The sequence below is a fragment of the Phyllobates terribilis genome, unplaced genomic scaffold (genome assembly GCF_046119375.1).
Source record: "Phyllobates terribilis strain yellow unplaced genomic scaffold, ASM4611937v1 Scaffold_9__5_contigs__length_417890890, whole genome shotgun sequence".
NCBI classification, from domain to species: Eukaryota; Metazoa; Chordata; class Amphibia; order Anura; family Dendrobatidae; genus Phyllobates; species Phyllobates terribilis.
The window spans coordinates 307,065,231-307,083,804 of NW_027362769.1; the positions used below are offsets into that span (position 1 = coordinate 307,065,231).

Here is an 18,574-nt window from a genome sequence, read left to right on the forward strand (position 1 = left end):
TGCAGTGATGCAGAATCCACGCATTCCAATGCAAGTCAATGGCGGTGAAAACGCAGCGCTTCCGCAAAATAATTGGTAGTTCTGCGGATTTTTCCGCAATGATAACCCGCAGCAGAAATTTCCGCAGCATGTGCACAGCACATGCGGATTATCATTGGGGAACATGGCAGACCTTCTACCAAGCATTTTTTAAACGTTTCTGAAGCGGAATTGCCGATGCAGTAACGCTTAAAAAACGCTTAGTGGGCACACAGCCTTAGAGTCAGGATTACAATGAGAGGTAACACTTCTATACATTTTTATCTATCTATGTAAAGTTAAGAAGAGGCAGCACTCCATTAATAGGCAAAGAGTTTGGACTTTACTAGCCCATGTGGTGACGTATCGGTTCTACCACAGTTCTGTGACAGAACCGAAACATCACCACATGGGCTAATAAAGTCCACACTCTTTGCCTATGAATGAAGTGCTGCCTCTTCATATCTTTATATCTAACAGATTATGGGATCGTTAGTCCAGGAGGCTTGCACCGTGAGGTTTTTTTTTACCTTTTCGCATTTTGTGCTGCTTCATTTTTTCTATGAAAAAAACACAAAATTTGAGCTTGGTTTAAAATGGTATATATACATGCAGCACATAAATGCATGTTTCACAATGGCCATGAATGAGAAAAACGGGTTCACCTTGTCCCTGGTAGGATAGCTTTCATAATATTTTTGATCAAAAACAGTGTTGCTAAGAACCCTGTTTTATTTAGATAGATGCACTTGCTTTTTATTTATTTACAGCAGGGTTTATTTTCATTTTGCTTCTTGTAGGTTTTTCTGATTCATGGCCATTGTGAAACATGCGCTTATGTGCTACATGTAAACCAAGCTCAAATTTTGTGTTTTTTTCTTTGTATATTTTGCATTCTGTGCAAACCTGGGTGTGGCCTCCCTCCCTAGAGCTGGATAATACATTTAAAAGCTTCCCTTAGCTGGTGTTCCTAGTTTGGGACTGGAGCCTCAATCTGCCCTTATTCACACAGAGGTCAACTTTGACACATGGTAAGGTTTTTAATATTAGACAGAGTACGTTCTATCCCGAACAGGTTCACCTTGTTGCTGGTGGGATAGGTTTCATACTATTTTTGATCAAAAACAGTGTTGCTAAGAACCCTGTTTTATTTAGATGAACTTGCTTTTCATTTATTTACAGCAGGGTTTATTTTCATTTTGCTTCTTGTAGGTTTTTCTTTTCCATTTTTTCTATATCTATCAAAACTGCTCTCCCTCCCTTCACAATGACCTTTGCACATGCTCTTTAGTTACTGCCATGTAAAAGACAGGGTAGGGCTCTCTTCATATGCACATTTGTTGTTTCTTGAAACAACAGGAAGTTTGAGTCTAAAAAGATCCCAATGGCCAGTGTGAAAATTGCACTATTTTATTTTTATTTTTAATAGATTGTAATGCTTAAAATACCAAAAAGTTTTAAAAACATATCTAACACCACTTGTTTTAGCCAATTGGTTACTTCCTAATGATGGCTTCCCTTTAAGACAAGGCATGTTGCTATGTGGAGCGGTAATATCACACATCAGATTGGAGGTACTAGCATTTCTCTTTATGCTTTATCTACTTTATGTAGACTGAAGTGCTGACAGTCCTCAGGGCATAACCATGTTTGATTTCATTCAACAGAGAAGTCATTAATTCTTAAAAGGTGGTGTAAACAAAAAATGAGTTAGTACTGGGCTGCATTAACTAAAAGTTAAAAGTTGCAATTATTACAAAAAAGAAAACGGAAGACTCATGCAGCTCACTGCACTGTAAATTTATAAATTAGCAACCGGTACAAACTGATGGATAAGACGTGAAAGTGGGGAGACCTTACCTTCAATTCTTGCTTCCTAACAGGTTTCCCATCAGCAGCAATGGAAAAAAATACTTTACCCACTTCTCTACATGTTAAACAAATTACAATACTATGTAAAGTTAACAAATATTGATACTACCCTAGTGGGGGTATACCTTAAGCAATTAAAAAGATTCTCATTTAAAAGGGTGATGAAAACAGAAAAACTGACATAAGCAGCTCCTCTTACATCTATAGGCAGTGTCAGGTAATACAGCCTATTTCAATACCAAATATAGCCCATGGAAAAGAGTGATGGCTTTTCTTGAATAAATCAGCCATAATACGGAGCTTGACATCTGGCATATGAACAATTTTGTGAAATGTTTAAAAAAAATTTCACAAATTCTCAGTTTCCATCATGTTGGGCTTTTTTGCACAGCACTTTGCAATGTCCTTGGGAGAATGCCCCTGATCTCTTTAAATACTTCCATAGGCCCCAATAAGCCAACAGTGACCAAAGTCCCCTGTTGGGTTGGTACAAGTTGCAAAACAATTTTTCTGCTGTATGGAATAATGTAATCCGCAAAGGCATCCAATGAAAAACCATACCATGCGGTTTAGCCGTTGTGTGACACATGACACCGTATGACTGGATATAAGTCAGAGTAATACATCAGAGTTATGGATCAGGAAATTTTTACGTTTAGAAACCAACACGGTTAAAAAAAAAAATTAAAAAAAAGCTGGAATATATACAGGGGAGAAACCCATGTGCAGTGTGTTGAGCAACAAATATTCTTCACTTACACACTGGTTGTTTATATGTAAATTGTTTCTGATATTCATGACGTTCGAAGTCAAGGGTGCCTGGTGGCACTAGATCTTCCAAACTGAGTAAATTATATGATCAGAAAAAGCTCTAAAGATGTGTTCAGCTCTCAAATACTGTGGATATGTCATAAGTGTGCATTGAAAAACTATAAACAAAAAAGTTGTAATAGATGAGAGGTCAGGCAGTCAGTCCATCTCACACATCAACAACACTAATGTTTGCTAGCTGGAATTCCGACATGTTAATTAGGAATGCTTAAAGGGGTATTCCCATCTCCAAGATCCTATCTCAATATGTTGTAGGTGTAACAATAATAATAATAATATTAGCAAATACCTCCAATTAGAAATGTAGTATAGTTCATCTGACTCACTATATTGATTATTCCTTGTGCAAGACATTGCAGTAGTTTAAGTATCCATGGTTACAACCACTAACAGCTAACTAACTGTCACTAAACTGTGTGCAGAATTATTAGGCTAGTTGTATTTTAGAGGATTATTTTTATTATTGATCAACAACTATGTTCTCAATCAATCCAAAAGACTCATAAATATTCAAGCTTAATATTTTTGTAAGTTGGAGTGGTTTTTTTTTTCGATTTGGCTATCTTAGGAGGATATCTGTTTGTGCAGGTAACTACTACTGTGCAGAATTATTAGGCAACTTAATAAAAAACAAATATAATCCCATCTCACTTGTTTATTTTCACCAGGTAAACCAATATCCATGCACAAAATTTAGAAATAAACATTTCTGACATGCAAAAACAAAAAAAAATAGTGATCAATATAGCCACCTTTCTTTATGATGACACTCAACAGCCTTCCATCCATAGATTCTGTCAGTTGCTTGATCTGTTTTCGATCAACATTGCGTGCAGCAGCCACCACAGCCTCCCAGACACTGTTCCGAGAGGTGTACTGTTATGCCTCCTTGTACATCTCACATTTTATGATGGACCACAGGTTCTCTATGGGGTACAGATCAGGTGAACAAGGGGGCCATGTCATTATTTTTTCTTCTTTTAGACCTTTACTGGCCAGCCACGCTGTGGAGTAGTTGGATGCATGTGATGGAGCATTGTCCTGCATGAAAATCATGTTTTTCTTGAACGATACCAACTTCTTCCTGTACCACTGCTTGAAGAAGTTGTCTTCCAGAAACTGGCAGTAGGTCTGGGAGTTGAGCTTCACTCCATCCTCAACCCAAAAAGGTCCCACAAGTTCATCTTTGATGATACCAGCCCATACCAGTACCCCACCTCTACCTTGCTGGCATCTGAGTCGGAGTGGAGCTCTCTGCCCTTAACTGATCCAGACTCTGCCCATCCATCTGCCCCATCAAGAGTCACACTCATTTCATCAGTCCATAAAAGCTTTGAAAAATCAATCTTAAGATATTTCTTGTCCCGTTCTTGACATTTTATCTTATGTTTCTTGTTCAAAGGTGGTCGTTTTTCAGCCTTCCTTACCTTGACCATGTCCCTGAGTATCGCACACCTTGTGCTTTTTGATACTCCAGTAACGTTGCAGCTCTGAAATATGGCAAAACTGGTGGAGAATGGCATCTTGGCAGCTTCGCGCTTGATTTTCCTCAATTCATGGGCAGTTATTTTGCACCTTTTTTGGCCAACACGCTTCTTGCGACCCTGTTGCCTATTTGCCATGAAACGCTTGATTGTTCGGTGATTACGCTTCAAAAGTTTGGAAATTTCAAGACTGCTGCATCCCTCTGCAAGACATCTCACAATTTTGGACTTTTCAGAGCCCGTCAAATCTCTCTTCTGACCCATTTTGCCAAAGGAAAGGAAGTTGCCTAATAATTAAGCACACCTTATAAAGGGTGTTGATGTCATTAGTCAACACCCCTCCTCATTACAGAGATGCACATCATCAGATTTACTTAATTGGTAGTTGGCTCTCAAGCCTATGCAGCTTGGAGTAGGACAACATGTATAAAAAGTATCATGTGATCAAAATACACATTTGCCTAATAATTCTGCACGCAGTGTATATTAGTGTTTTTTACCATGGATGCCAAAGCTACTGCAATGCCCTGCACATGGGGTAAGTGACATAGCGAATCAGAAGAACTATATTATATTTCTAATTGGAGGTATTTACTATTATTATTATTATTATACCTACTACATATTGAAATAGGACCTTGGAGATGGGAATACCCCTTTAAGGCCCCAATACACATTAAGACCCCGTCACACATAATGAGATCACTAGCGAGATCGTTGATACGTCACGGTTTTTGTGACGCAATAGCGATCTTGCTAGCGATCTCGTTATGTCTGGCAGGTAGCAACGATCAGGCCCCTGCTGTGAGATCGCTGATCGTTACAAAGCTTCCTGGACCATTCCTGGGTCGTTGCGCTCCCGCTGGGCAGTGTGCATCGCTGTATTTGACACCTTATCAACGACCTCGTTAGCGATTCAGAACTGAGACACGTAGGCGTGCATAAATTGGACTTTTCCGCGCCCCTCGTCCCTGATTGGTGGTCGCTACAGCGTTCTCATTTTCCGCCGTGCATAAAGAAGGCAACAGAATAGCGATTCCATCCTTTGTTTCTGACCTTGTGCTGGATTGCAGATCCTAGCAGAATTCTCCGGGCTGTTGATATCCGTTCATTCGACTGAGTCCTGATTTTGCGTAATTTTATGCACGCCTTTGTGACACAGTACAGTCCCTATCAAGGTGTGGATCGTTGAAATAGCTGCTGTGTGAAAGCGTCCCAACGACCGCCGAGATCGTTAGTTAGATCGCTGGGGCGGCCGAAATCGTTGGGAAGTTCTGCATGTTTGACAGCTCCCCAAAGATCACGAAATGACTCTCCAGCGATCCCAAAACCGTGACGTAATAACGATCTCGCTAGCGATCTCGTTATGTGTGACAGGGCCTTTAGATTAATGTTGGCTTAACATGCCAAAATCAAGGTGTTTAGCCAACTGATTTTCAGGCAAGATGTGGATCAAACAAGTCTGATTTCAGACAGCACATGGCTTTGTTCTCCCGGAGATAAGCCAGGTCATTAACCACTTGCCTGACAGCATTCCCCACTCTTCTATTGATTAGTTGGGCTGGCACTACGTCTTTTGTGCACAGCTAATCAATAGAAGAGCTTGGAATACCAGGGGGTAAGCAGATTCGCAGGACCCTTGTCCAGCGGTCACAGATTACTGGGCTGATGGACAGGAGTCCTCCATATCAATTCTCCCATCTCTACTGGTTCTTTCAGGAAAGTGGAAGCTGAGTGATTGCTTGATGGTAAAAGAAAACCTTGAAGGACACTGGAAAATGTAGTATGAAGAACAGTCGGAAATTATCTTTTTTGGGACATTGAGTACTCAATGATTGTTTTCTATGATTCAAAGTAAAGGATCTTTAAAATAATGAGAGATAAAGAGCTCACATAACACATACACGTGTCCTCAATTTACATATGGACAGTACCTGCAGAGGCTGACTTTCTGAGACCGGCATAGTTTTAGCAAGTGCCAACATTTCCTTTATCTGATAAAAAGCATAAGCAAGGGTGACCCAAGGAGAAGAGCTAATCCCCCAGGCAGGTCTGTTGACATCCTCTTGTTCCTCCTGGTGCCTTGTCTTTTTAGGTGGCAGTTTTGCTTGAATAGTGGGCATGATGTTCTCCGAGTGTTGTGGTACAAGATCAATAGTTGCTATAGGAACTGGACTGGAGGGAACAGGAATTCTTTCCGCCAGCATAGATGCATCTGCAGTAAGAGCATTGTGTGAGAAACATCAGAAAACACCTCTGGAATATCAGTCAAATAATAAACTGCTCAAAAAAATAAATGGAACACTCATATAACACATCCTAGATCTGCATGAATGAAATATTCTCATTGAATACTTAGTTCTGTACAAAGCTGAATGTGCTGACAACAAAATCACACAAAAATCATCAATGGAAATCAAATTTATTAACCAATAGAGGCCTGGATTTGGAGTCACCCCCAAAATTAAAGTGGAAAAACACACTACAGGCTGATCCAACTTTGATGTAATGTCCTTAAAACAAGTCAAAATGAGGCTCAGTATTGTGTGCGGCCTCCACGTGCCTGTATGACCTCCCTACAATGCCTGGGCATGCTCCTGATGAGGTTGCGGATGGCCTCCTGTGGGATCTCCTCCCACCTGGACTAAAGCATTCGCCAACTCCTGGACAGTCTGTGGTGCAACGTGACGTTGGTGGATGGAGTGAGACATGATGTCCCAGCTGTGCTCAATCGGATTCAGGTCTGGGGAACGGGCGGGCCAGTCCATAGCTTCAATGCCTTCATCTTGCAGGAAATGCTGACACACTACAGCCACATGAGGTCTGGCACTGTCCTGCATTAGGAGGAACCCAGGGCCAACCACACCAGCATATGGTCTCACAAGGGGTCTGAGGATCTCATCTCGGTACCTAATGGCAGTCAGGCTACCTCTGGCAAGCACATGGAGGGCTATACGGCCCTCCAAAGAAATGCCACCCCACACCATTACTGACCCACTGCCAAACCAGTCATGCTGAAGGATGTTTCAGGCAGCAAATCGCTTTCCACAGCGTCTCCAGACTCTGTCACGTCTGTCACATGTGCTCAGCATGAACCTGCTTTCATCTGTGAAGAGCACAGGGCGCCAGTGGCGACTTTGCCAATCCTGGTGTTCTGTGGCAAATGCCAAGTGTCCTGCACAGTGTTGGGCTGTGAGCACAACCCCCATTTGTGGACTGCGGGCCTGCATACCAGCCTCATGGAGTTGGTTTCTAACCGTTCCCAAGTGAACAGTTTGATTTACTTGGAGTTATATTCTGTTATTTAAGTGTTCCCTTTATTTTTTTGAGCAGTGTATATGAAATGGCTGGAAAAGATCACATTCCCGCTAGTAATTGTCAGAAATGACCTGAGAAAGTAGATGCAAAGCATAAGGAAATCTACAGAGGACTTTCACAGAGGTTTATCGACAGTGGAGCAAGAGAAGGCAAATTCTTTAATACACAAACATCCAGATGGAGATTTGCCTCCTGCCCAGCACTGGAAGGTATAAGTGCCTAATGTAAGAGAAACCTTCCCACTGAATATGGCCAAAATGATGCACAACAGCGCACACTGACTCCGTATGCATCATTATAGTCAATGGCCCGTCAGCGCAAGCACGCAAATCCAGTTTTGAGGATGTTCGGATGTAAGCCCCGACAGAGCCACTGAACATAAAGGCAGACACTATGTGAACTAAGCCTTACTCAAACTATTTGCAAGGTAGGAATTTAAGCCAGTTCGACAAAGAATGGCTGCTGAATAATGATAGATGCTCTGCACATGTTGGTGTTTATAGATGCAGGATAAAATTAAAGTGACCTTCCAATCCAAAGCAAGCATTTCATCATACATAGCCAACGTTCAGATGTGTCCTCCCTTGTCTTTCTCTTGGTCTGACATATCCCGAGCTATACGATGCAAGATGACCAGTTTTGAGAGAAAATGTAACAACTGTGGAGAACTTTTGAGGAAAAGAATCCATGTACGGTCATATTTTTTGCTTTGAACGGGAAGATTGTTTTTAAAAAGTTGCTTTGTGTTTAAAAAAACCTCCCCAATTGCACAAGAAAAATGTATACCCACCAGACAAACTCTTATCTTTTAAGAACATTAGAAATAAAAAAATTCTTCCAAGAGAATTAGATCGATTATAGTAATGACACTTGGTTCAAACTCTTATCAGAGTTTGAGCCAAATGTTATTTAACTGTGATTCGATTCTCTCGAACAAGAGAATCGTATCTTAGCTACAGAGAAGATGGAGATCCTAATGCTGCAGTACAATGTTTTACACACACCCATCGACTTCTATGGGAGTGAATGATCTGATTTACGGAGCCACTCGCAGCATGTTGCGATCTATTCCTCCTGCCGAATCAGTATGAGGAAAAAAAACCCTGATCAGCACTGCCCCATAGTATACCATAGGGCCGAAGACTATCCCATAAAACATTGGATTGCACTCGTCCAAGTTATACGCTTGTGTGAGTGAGGCCTAAAGAACATTTTGAGGAAACAGTTTGCAGCCTACCTTCTTCCTTCTGAGGAACTGCTATCCACTGGATCAAAGCAAAGAGAAGAAGAATGACCAAAGAAGCCATACCAATCCCCCTGAATGTTTCCGCAGCACCTGGAATGGCAAAACACATATTGCAGATATTATTAAGGATCATGCAGCAAGATGAGCGGGATTTGTTGGGCACCATGGGTATCCTTGTTGTGGCTTCTTTTATAAATGAAACTGGTGAAAAGAGTCTGAGCGGTTAATATTTCTTAATCCAATTATTACAATGAATATTAAAAGGATCCTGTCAACTGGGTTTTTGCTCCATATCACTTACTGGGCTACTTGCGGCAGTTTTGATAAAATCACTGCTTTATCTGCTGCAGATCTATCAGTTCTCTGAATGCTGAGCTCTGTGTAACCCCTCCCACACCACTGATTGACAGCTTTCTGCCTATGCACAGTATAAACAGTAAGCAGTCAATCAGTGGTGTGGGTGGAGTTACTCAACACTCATGAATATGGAGGACTACATGTCAGCAAGTTTACTTGTCCTCTAATGATGACAATCTGTTGATAAAACTGATTTTTATCAAAACTACAGCATGCAGCCCAGTAAGTGACACATCGCTGGAATCTCTATGGCTTTGCAGTATTATGCTACGCTCACGTGGCAAAAACCTGGTGGCAAATTATCTTTAATTAGCAATATTCAGTGGGGGGAAATAAGTATTTGATACACTGTCGACTTTGCAAGTTTTCACACCTACAAAGAATGGAGAGGTCTGTAAGAGGTACACTTCAACTGTGAGAGACAGAATCTACAAATAAAACACAGAAAATCACATTGTATGATTTTTAAATAATTAAATTGCATTTTGTTGCATGAAATAAGCATATGATCACCTACCAACCAGCAAGAATTCTGGCTCTGAGACCTGTTAATTTTTCTTTAAGAAGCCATTCTGCTCTGCACTCATTACCTGTATTAACTGAACCTGTTTGAACTTGTTACCTGTATAAAAGATACCTGTCCCCACACTCAATCAATCAATCAATCACACTCCAACCTCTCCACCATGGCCAAGACCAAAGAGCTGTCTAAGGACATCAGGAACAAAATTGTAGACATAAACAAGGCTGGTATAGGCTACAGGATAATAGGCAAGCAGCTTGGTGAAAAGGCAGCAACAAGATGACTTGTCAATCTTTCTCAGACTGGGGCTCTATGCAAGATTTCACCTCGTGGGGTAAGGAGGATTCTGAGAAAGGTCAGGAATTAGCCCAGAACTACATGGGAGGACCTGGTCAAAGACCTGAAGAAAGCTGTGACCACAGTCTCAAACATTACCGTTAGTAATACACTATGCAGTCATGGATTAAAATTTTGCAAGGCACGCAAGATCCACTTGCTCACGCCAGCACATGTCAGGCCCATTTAACTTTTGCCAATGACCATCTGGATGATCCAGAGGAGGCATGGGAGAAAGTCATGTGGTCAGATGAGACCAAAATAGAACATTTTGGTATCAACTCCACTCGCTGTGTTTGGAGGAAGAAGAAGGATGAGTACAACCCCAAGAACACCATCTCAACCGTGAAGCATAGTGGGGGAAACATCATACTTTGGAGGTGTTTTTCTCCAGGGGACAGGATGATTGCACATATTGAATTGATGATGGATGAGGTCATGTATCGCGAGATTTTGGCCAACAATCTCCTTTCCTCAGTAAGAGCATTGAAGATGGGTGGTGGCTGGGTCTTCCAGTATGACAATGACCCAAAACACACAACCAGGGCAACTAAGGAGTGGCTCTGTAAGAAGCATTTCAAGGTCCTGGAGTGGCCTAGCCAGTCTCCAGACCTGAACCCAATAGAAAATTTTTGGAGGGAGCTGAAACTCAATGTTGCCCAGCAACATCCCCGAAACCTGAAAGATCTGTAAGAAGGACTGGGCCAAAATCCCTGCTACAGTGTGTGCAGACTTGGTCAAGAACTACAGGAAACGTCTGACCTCTGTAATTGCAAACAGGTTCTGTTTTTCTATTGTATCAAATACTTACTTCATGCAATAAAATGCAAATTAATTATGTAAAAATCATAGAATATGATTTTTTGTTTTTAGATTCTGTCTCTAACAGTTGAAGTGTACCTACAATAAAAAATACTGAAGCAACATCTCAAGACGTCAGCCAGGAAGTTAAAGCTTGGGTAGAAATGGGTCTTCCAAATGGACAATGACTCGAAGCATACTGCCAAAATGGTAACACAGTGGCCTAAGGCTACGTTCATACACTGCGTATTTTTGCGCGCGCTTTTTTAAAATACGTATTGTGCCTTGTGTCTGCCAGCAAAGTGAATGGGAAATTTTACGCAGAGCGAAAGCGCAGCTGCGTAAAGAATTGACATGTCAATTCTTTACGCACCGTGGCCTGCGCTTTCTCCTATATTGTGCCCATTATAAGCGATGGATTTACGCAGCGGTTTTCGCACACTGCGTAATTCCAGCGCTTTTTTAATGAGGTGCAGGAGAAATGAAATATGTGACGTCACATGGGGGCGGCCCTAGGGAAAACAGGAAACGGAAATCCCACTATTTTGGGATTCTTTGTTCCTGGTTTCCCGCCACTGCTCACGTGTGACGAGCATGGAGACCTTCAACAGAATGTCCATCAATGTCAGTGTCCTCATAGAGGCGGTAAGTATATGTATGTGTAATGTATGTGTCTGTGTGTCGTGTGTGTACGGTCTATGTCTATGTGTCGTGTGTGTGAGTGTCCCCCTAGCAGTGTATGTACAGACAGCTTCTGGCTGCAGTACATACACTGCTAGTTAAAAGAAAAAAAACTATGGATACTCACCTATCCGATGAATGGGAGAGGCATCTTGTCCGGTTGAAGGATGAAAAGCTGCATGGCAGCGCTCAGCTGCGATCCAGCCTGTCATTTCAATGCCATCCCAGCGTGGGAGAATTCTCCTGCTCAAGCGGTGACGTCATTGGCTGGCACCGCATGCGCAGGAGAATTCTCCCACGCTGTCAGTGACGTGCATGAGGTGAGCTGAGTTCATTGAACATGAATTCGGCTCATCTGGATGCCGTCACAGCCAGACACAGGAGCACAAGCATGCCTGTCAGCGGCATGGCAAGCTGGATGGCAGCGTTCTTCCGTGGTCCAGCCTGTCATCTCGATGTAGCAGAGCTGTGAAGCTGTCCTGGGAACCATGGAAAAGTAAGGATGATGTTGGTTTATTACTTTACTTTTCTTGCAGAAGACATTGGCTTCAGCTGGAATGGGCGTGATGGTAAGTATGGTTTAATTTAGAACATTAAAAAATGGTGTGTTTATTTCAATTAAAGGACTTTATTCTGGGTGTTGTGTTTTTTTTAAATACATTACTAGAAATTCATGGCGGTCATGTCTAATATTGGCGTGACCCCATGAATTTCGGGCTTAGGGCCAGCTGATAATACCAAGCTGTCCCTAACCCCTTTATTACCCAGTGAGCCACCGCACCAGGGCCCTGGATGAGTTGGGTACAGCGCCAGAAGATGGCGATTCAATCAACGCGCCATTTTCTGGGGTGGCTGTGGACAGCAGTTTGCAGTGGGGAGGAGGGGGGCAGAAAGCTTGGGCTCCCTGCGCTGCAGATTCCAGCCCCCAGCTGCCTAGTTGTACCTGGCTGGACACAAAAATAGGGCGAAGCCCCACGTCAATTTTTTTAATTATTTCATGAAATTCATGAAATAATAATAATAAAAAAATGGGCTTCCCTATATTGTTGTGTCCGGCCAGGTACAAATAGGCAGCTGGTGGTTGGGGGCAGCCCGTTCCTGCCTGCTGTACCTGGCTGGACACAAAAATAGTCCTGCATGTCATTTTTAACAATGGTGGTGACATACTATGCAGCACTCCCTAACCGCAAGCCCTCCTTGACAAAAGTTGTGTCCTCGTTAGAGGACTTGTGGCAGCCTGAGCCAGCAAGTTGTACTGCACCTACAGCAGCATTGAGATCTATGACATCTGTACCCAATGCTACTGCAGGTTCAAATGGTGCCAGAGTAGCAGCACAGTCTAGAGATCACTTTCCAGACTGGAGCTACTACTCCAACACACACAGCCTTTTACATGACAATTAGGCAAGTCTTTCCTTTAACGACAGTTTGTATGGTGTTACAATGCCATGATGTCCAAGTCCACTCCTCAGTTGCCGCCAAGAGGGCATGTTTCCGGCTTTGATTAGTGTTGCCCAAGTGCTGAATGACTCACCGTCAGTGGTGACCAGTAAAGGGCCTTGGGCAATACTAATGAAAGCTGGAAGCATACCCTATTGGCGGCCATTGATGAGTGGAGTTGGACATCCATGTGGGTTTAAAATGTTCGCACCACTTTTTGGTGCTTTGCACTTTATGTTAACATGTTAAAGTTTACAAGAAAAAATCAAACCAATTTATGTAGATGAAATGTTTTTTATAACATTTTTGAAAACCAGAAGAAATACTTTTGCAAGTAAAAACAGTTCCAGAAATATAAAAAATTTGAACTACAATGTTGTCTGCTTGTTTTCTTTGTCCACCGGGGCATGCTGTATACTCCAGTGTATAATCTCTTCTCAGTAGAGAAGACAGGAAATGACATCAATGACACTTTTTTTTTCTCTTTTTTTTTCAACAAACTTTGTCTGTCTTTGTAGTGTACACTGCAAAAAAAATGCATGCGTAAAAAAACGCAGCAAAAAAAGCAGTGTGTGAATGGAGGTCTTTTTTTTACCTGCGTAAAAAAACGCAGGTAAAAACTGCAGGAAAATACGTGCGCGTAAAAAAAAAGCAGCAAATACGCAATGTGTGAACGTAGCCTTAGGATAACAAAGTTAATGTTTTGGAGTGGCCATCACAAAGCCCTGATCTCAATCCTATTGAAAATTTATGGGCAAAGCTGAAAAGGCACGTGCGAGCAAGGCGACCTACAAAGCTGGATCAGTTACACCAGTTTTGTCAGGATGAATGGGCCCAAATTCTGGCCAACTATTGTGAGAAGCTTGTGGAAGGATATCCCAAACGTTTGACCCAAGTCATTCAGTTTAAGGGCAATGGTACCAAATACTAATGAAATGTATGTAAACTTTTGACTTTGCAATAAGTAATAAAAATGCCTTAAAACATTCCCTATCTCTCATTATTCTGGCATTTGGCAAAAATAAAAATTATCGTAATCCAAATTGACCTAAAATGGGAAAGGTTAAGGGTATGTGCACACGATGCAGAAATGAAGCAGAAAATTTCTGCATCATTTCTGCATCTCCCTGGCAGAAAAAACGCATGCAGATTGTGCATGCGTTTTTCCTGCGGAATACATGCGGATTCACATGCGTTTCCACATGCGTTTCCGCATGCGTTTCCGCATGTGGATTGACAAGCGCTTTCCAGGCGATTTTAGCATCACCTGGAAAGTGCTTGACAACAGCATGGATTTATATAGTGTGACCCGAGAGAGTGTATATACTTACCTCCGATGGCCCGCGCTGTCCTGCTCAATCTGTTCTCCCTCGCCGGCAACTTTGAATTGAAAGACCTGCCGACGTCAGTGTCACGTGACCCGTCACATGACTCTGACGTCAGCGCAGGTCCTTCAACTCACTGCAAAGTGCCGGGAACCAAGCAGGAGCGCTGCGCGGGCCGACAGAAGGTAAGTATACATTTATTTTTTATTTTATTCTTGTTTTACAGCTTTTTTAATGGTACCTGGGTGTGGAGGAGACTCTCCTCTCCTCTACACCCGGGTACCATCCGCACATTAGAATGCGCCAATAGCGCAAGTACAAATGCAGTCTTGTGGAATTGGCGCGTTCTAATGCAAGTCAATGGCGGCGAAAACGCCGCGTTTACGCAAAATTAATTGACATGCTGCGGATTTTTGAGCGCAGCGTTTACGCTGCGGAAAAATCCGCATCATGGGCACAGCACATGCGAATTTCAATTGGGGAACATTGCTGCCCTTCTACCATGCGTTTTTAATGCGTTTCCGCGGCATTTTTGCAGTTGCGTAAACGCATTAAATACACATCGTGTGAACTCAGCCTTACTCTGATTTCATGTCAGATATTGAGAAAAACATGCATATGTGGTGTCTTTTTATATAGTGTATGTAAACTTCTGGTTTCAACTATTATTTACTTTTAGATATATATATATATATATATATATATATATATATATATATATATATATATATATATATATATATATATATATATATATATATGGTGGTCCAAAAGTAGGAGGCCAGAAAATAATAACTTTTATTTTGATTTACAGTACAGACCAAAAGTTTGGACACACCTTCTCATTTAAAGATTTTTCTGTATTTTCATGACTATGAAAATTGTACATTCACACTGAAGGCATCAAAACTATGAATTGACACATGTGGAATTATATACTTAACAAAAAAGTGTGAAACAACTGAAAATATGTCTTACATTCTAGGTTCTTCAAAGTAGCCACCTTTTGCTTTGCACAATCTTGGCATTCTCTTGATAAGCTTCAAGAGGTAGTCACCGTAAATGGTCTTCCAACAATCTTGAAGGAGTTCCCAGAGATGCTTAGCACTTGTTGGCCCTTTTGCCTTCACTCTGCGGTCCAGCTCACCCCAAACCATCTCGATTGGGTTCAGGTCTGGTGACTGTAGAGGCCAGGTCATCTGGCGTAGCACCCCATCACTCTCCCTCTTGGTCAAATAGCCCTTACACAGCCTGGAGGTGTGTTTGGGATCATTGTCCTGTTGAAAAATAAATGATGGTCCAACTAAACGCAAACCGGATGGAATAGAATGTCGCTGCAAGACGCTGTGGTAGCCATGCTGGTTCAGTATGCCTTCAATTTTGAATAAATCCCCAACAGTGTCACCAGCAAAGCACCCCCACACCATCACACCTCCTCCTCTATGCTTCACGGTGGGAACCAGGCATGTAGAGTCCATTCATTCACCTTTTCTGTGTCGCACAAAGACACGGTGGTTGGAACCAAAGATCTCAAATTTGGACTCATCAGACCAAAGCACAGATTTCCACTGGTCTAATGTCCATTCCTTGTGTTCTTTAGCCCAAACAAGTCTCTTCTGCTTGTTGCCTGTCCTTAGCAGTGGTTTCCTAGCAGCTATTTTACCATGAAGGCCTGCTGCACAAAGTCTCCTCTTAACAGTTGTTGAAGAGATGTGTCTGCTGCTAGAACTCTGTGTGGCATTGACCTGGTCTCTAATCTGAGCTGCTGAGCTGCTGTTAACCTGCGATTTCTGAGGCAGGTGACTCGGATAAACTTATCCTCAGAAGCAGAGGTGATTCTTGGTCTTCCTTTCCTCGGGCAGTCCTCATGTGAGCCAGTTTATTTAAAGCGCTTGATGGTTTTTGCAACTGCACTTGGGGACACTTTCAAAGTTTTCCCAATTTTTCGGACTGACTGACCTTCATTTCTTAAAGTAATGATGGCCACTCGTTTTTCTTTACTTAGCTGCTTTTTTCTTGCCATAATACAAATTCTAACAGTCTATTTAGTAGGACTATCAGCTGTGTATACACCAGACTTCTGCACAACACAACTGATGGTCCCAACCTCATTTATAAGGCAAGAAATCCCACTTGTTAAACCTGACAGGCCACACCTGTGAAGTGAAAACCATTTCCGGTGACTACCTCTTGAAGCTCATCAAGAGAATGCCAAGAGTGTGCAAAGCAGTCATCAAAGCAAAAGGTGGCTACTTTGAAGAACCAAGAATATAAGACATATTTTCAGTTGTTTCACACTTTTTTGTTAAGTATATAATTCCACATGTGTTAATTCATAGTTTTGATGCCTTCAGTGTGAATGTACAATTTTCATAGTCATGAAAATACAGAAAAATCTTTAAATGAGAAGGTATGTCCAAACTTTTGGTCTGTACTGTATATATAAAGTTATATTTACTAACACAAGCATAACATTGACAAATTAAATTTTATTCTGAACAATAATGCAAAAGGACTTAAATTTTATCAACGCAGGTGCTCAAACTGTTTTCCATTACAATTTGCACAGCTTTGAAGTCTGTCTCTTACGCTTCGACAAACTTTTTTGCACAAGTCTCTTTGGGTATTCATTTCTTGAAATGCATCTCTTATGTAATTTTTCAAATCACTGACACTTTTTGGTTTTGACTATAAACTTTGTGAGGAATGAAAAGTGGAATCTGATTGGTTGCTAAGGGCAACTGAGCCAGTTTCACTTTAAACCATGTTTGATAAATCTCCCCCTTCATAACCTTATTACACTTTCTGTCCACCTACTTTTGGACCACCCTGTATATATATATATATATATATATATATATATATATATATATATATATATATATATATATATATATATATGTATGTATGTATGTATGTATGTATATATAAAATATGGCAAATGCCAAGCGTCCTGCACGGTGTTGGGCTGTGAGCACAACCCCCATCTGTGGACGTTGGGCCCTCATACCACCCTCATGGAGTCAGTTTCTAACAATTTGTGCAGATACATGCACATTTGGGGCCTGCTGGAGGTCATTTTGCAGGGCTCTGGCAGTGGTCCTCCTGTTTCTCCTTGCACAAAGGTGGAGGTAGCGGTCCTGCTGCTGGGTTGTTGCCCTCCTATGGCCCCCTCCACGTCTCCTGGTGTACTGGCCTGTCTCCTGGTAGCGCCTCTGGACACTACGCTGACAGACACAGCAAACCTTCTTGCCACAGCTCTCATTGATGTGCCATCCTGGATGAGCTGCACTATCTGAGCAACTTCTGTGGGTTGTTGAGTCCGTCTCATGCTACCACGAGTGTGAAAGCACAACCAGCATTCAAAAGTGATCAAAACATCAGCCAGAAAGCATTGGTATTGAGATGTGGTCTGTGGTCCCCAGCTGCAGAACCACTCCTTTATTGAGTGTGTCTTGATTGCCAATAATTTCCATCTATTGTCTATTCCATTTGCACAACAGCATGTGAAATTGATTATCAGTCAGTGTTGCTTCCTAAGTGGACAGTTTGATTTACTTGGAGTTATATTCTGTTGTTTAATTGTTCCCTTTAAAATATATATATATATAATCTATATCATTTTCCAAACATGCTCAAATATTTGAACAGTCCTGTGTGTATATATCTATAATATAACGTTGCAAGCGTCCCTCTGTCTGAAGCCTTTATGGACTGCGCATGCGCGATGCGCAGTCTGGCTCCAGACAGAAGAACGCATGGAGCCAGATAAGAGTAAGAGGAGTAACGGCTCCGCCGGAGATCGCGGTATGCGTTCAGTGTCTACGCATACCGCGATCTCCGGTGCCATACTTACCTGACCGGGAGGAGCATTACCGCGGCGCCTCTCTTCTCGCCGGAGACCGGGACAGGAGTGAAGGTGTCGGAGTCGCGCATGCGCATAGCGCTATCCGGCGGCATTTTACTGAAGACACATTTGCAGTGTGTCTTCAGCAAAATAACGCTGGACAGCGCAGTATTGGCACACGCATACTCCGGCGCCACACTCCTCCCTCGGCCTCCGGCAGAACAGGACACCGTAGCGCTGGAGTACAGGGAAGAAAGGTAAGTGTTTTTAGATGTGTGCAGCGTAAAAGGGATGAGGGGTGCCATACATACCAGGATTGGGGGATGAGGGGGGGCCACACATACCAGGATTGGGGGATGAGGGGGCCACACATACCAGGATTTGGGGATGAGGGGGCCACACATACCAGGATTGGGGGGTGAGGGGTACCATACATACCAGAAAAGGGATGAGGGGGACCATGCATACCAGGATTGGGGGGTGAGGGGACCATGC

The 18,574-nt window shown here is 42.3% G+C and overlaps 1 protein-coding gene across 2 annotated transcripts in view; it reads right to left on the reverse strand.

Moving 5' to 3' along the window:
* MFSD6 (major facilitator superfamily domain containing 6) overlaps positions 1 to 18,574 on the reverse strand; it is a 245,348-nt gene that overhangs the window by 38,277 nt on the left and 188,497 nt on the right. For both annotated transcript variants that reach the window (XM_073647936.1, XM_073647937.1), the window contains exons 5-6: positions 8,761 to 8,859; positions 6,140 to 6,420 (exon numbers count right to left, since the gene is read on the reverse strand). In XM_073647936.1, the coding sequence (XP_073504037.1) occupies positions 6,140 to 6,420; positions 8,761 to 8,859 (380 nt within the window). The remainder of the gene's footprint in view (positions 1 to 6,139; positions 6,421 to 8,760; positions 8,860 to 18,574) is intronic.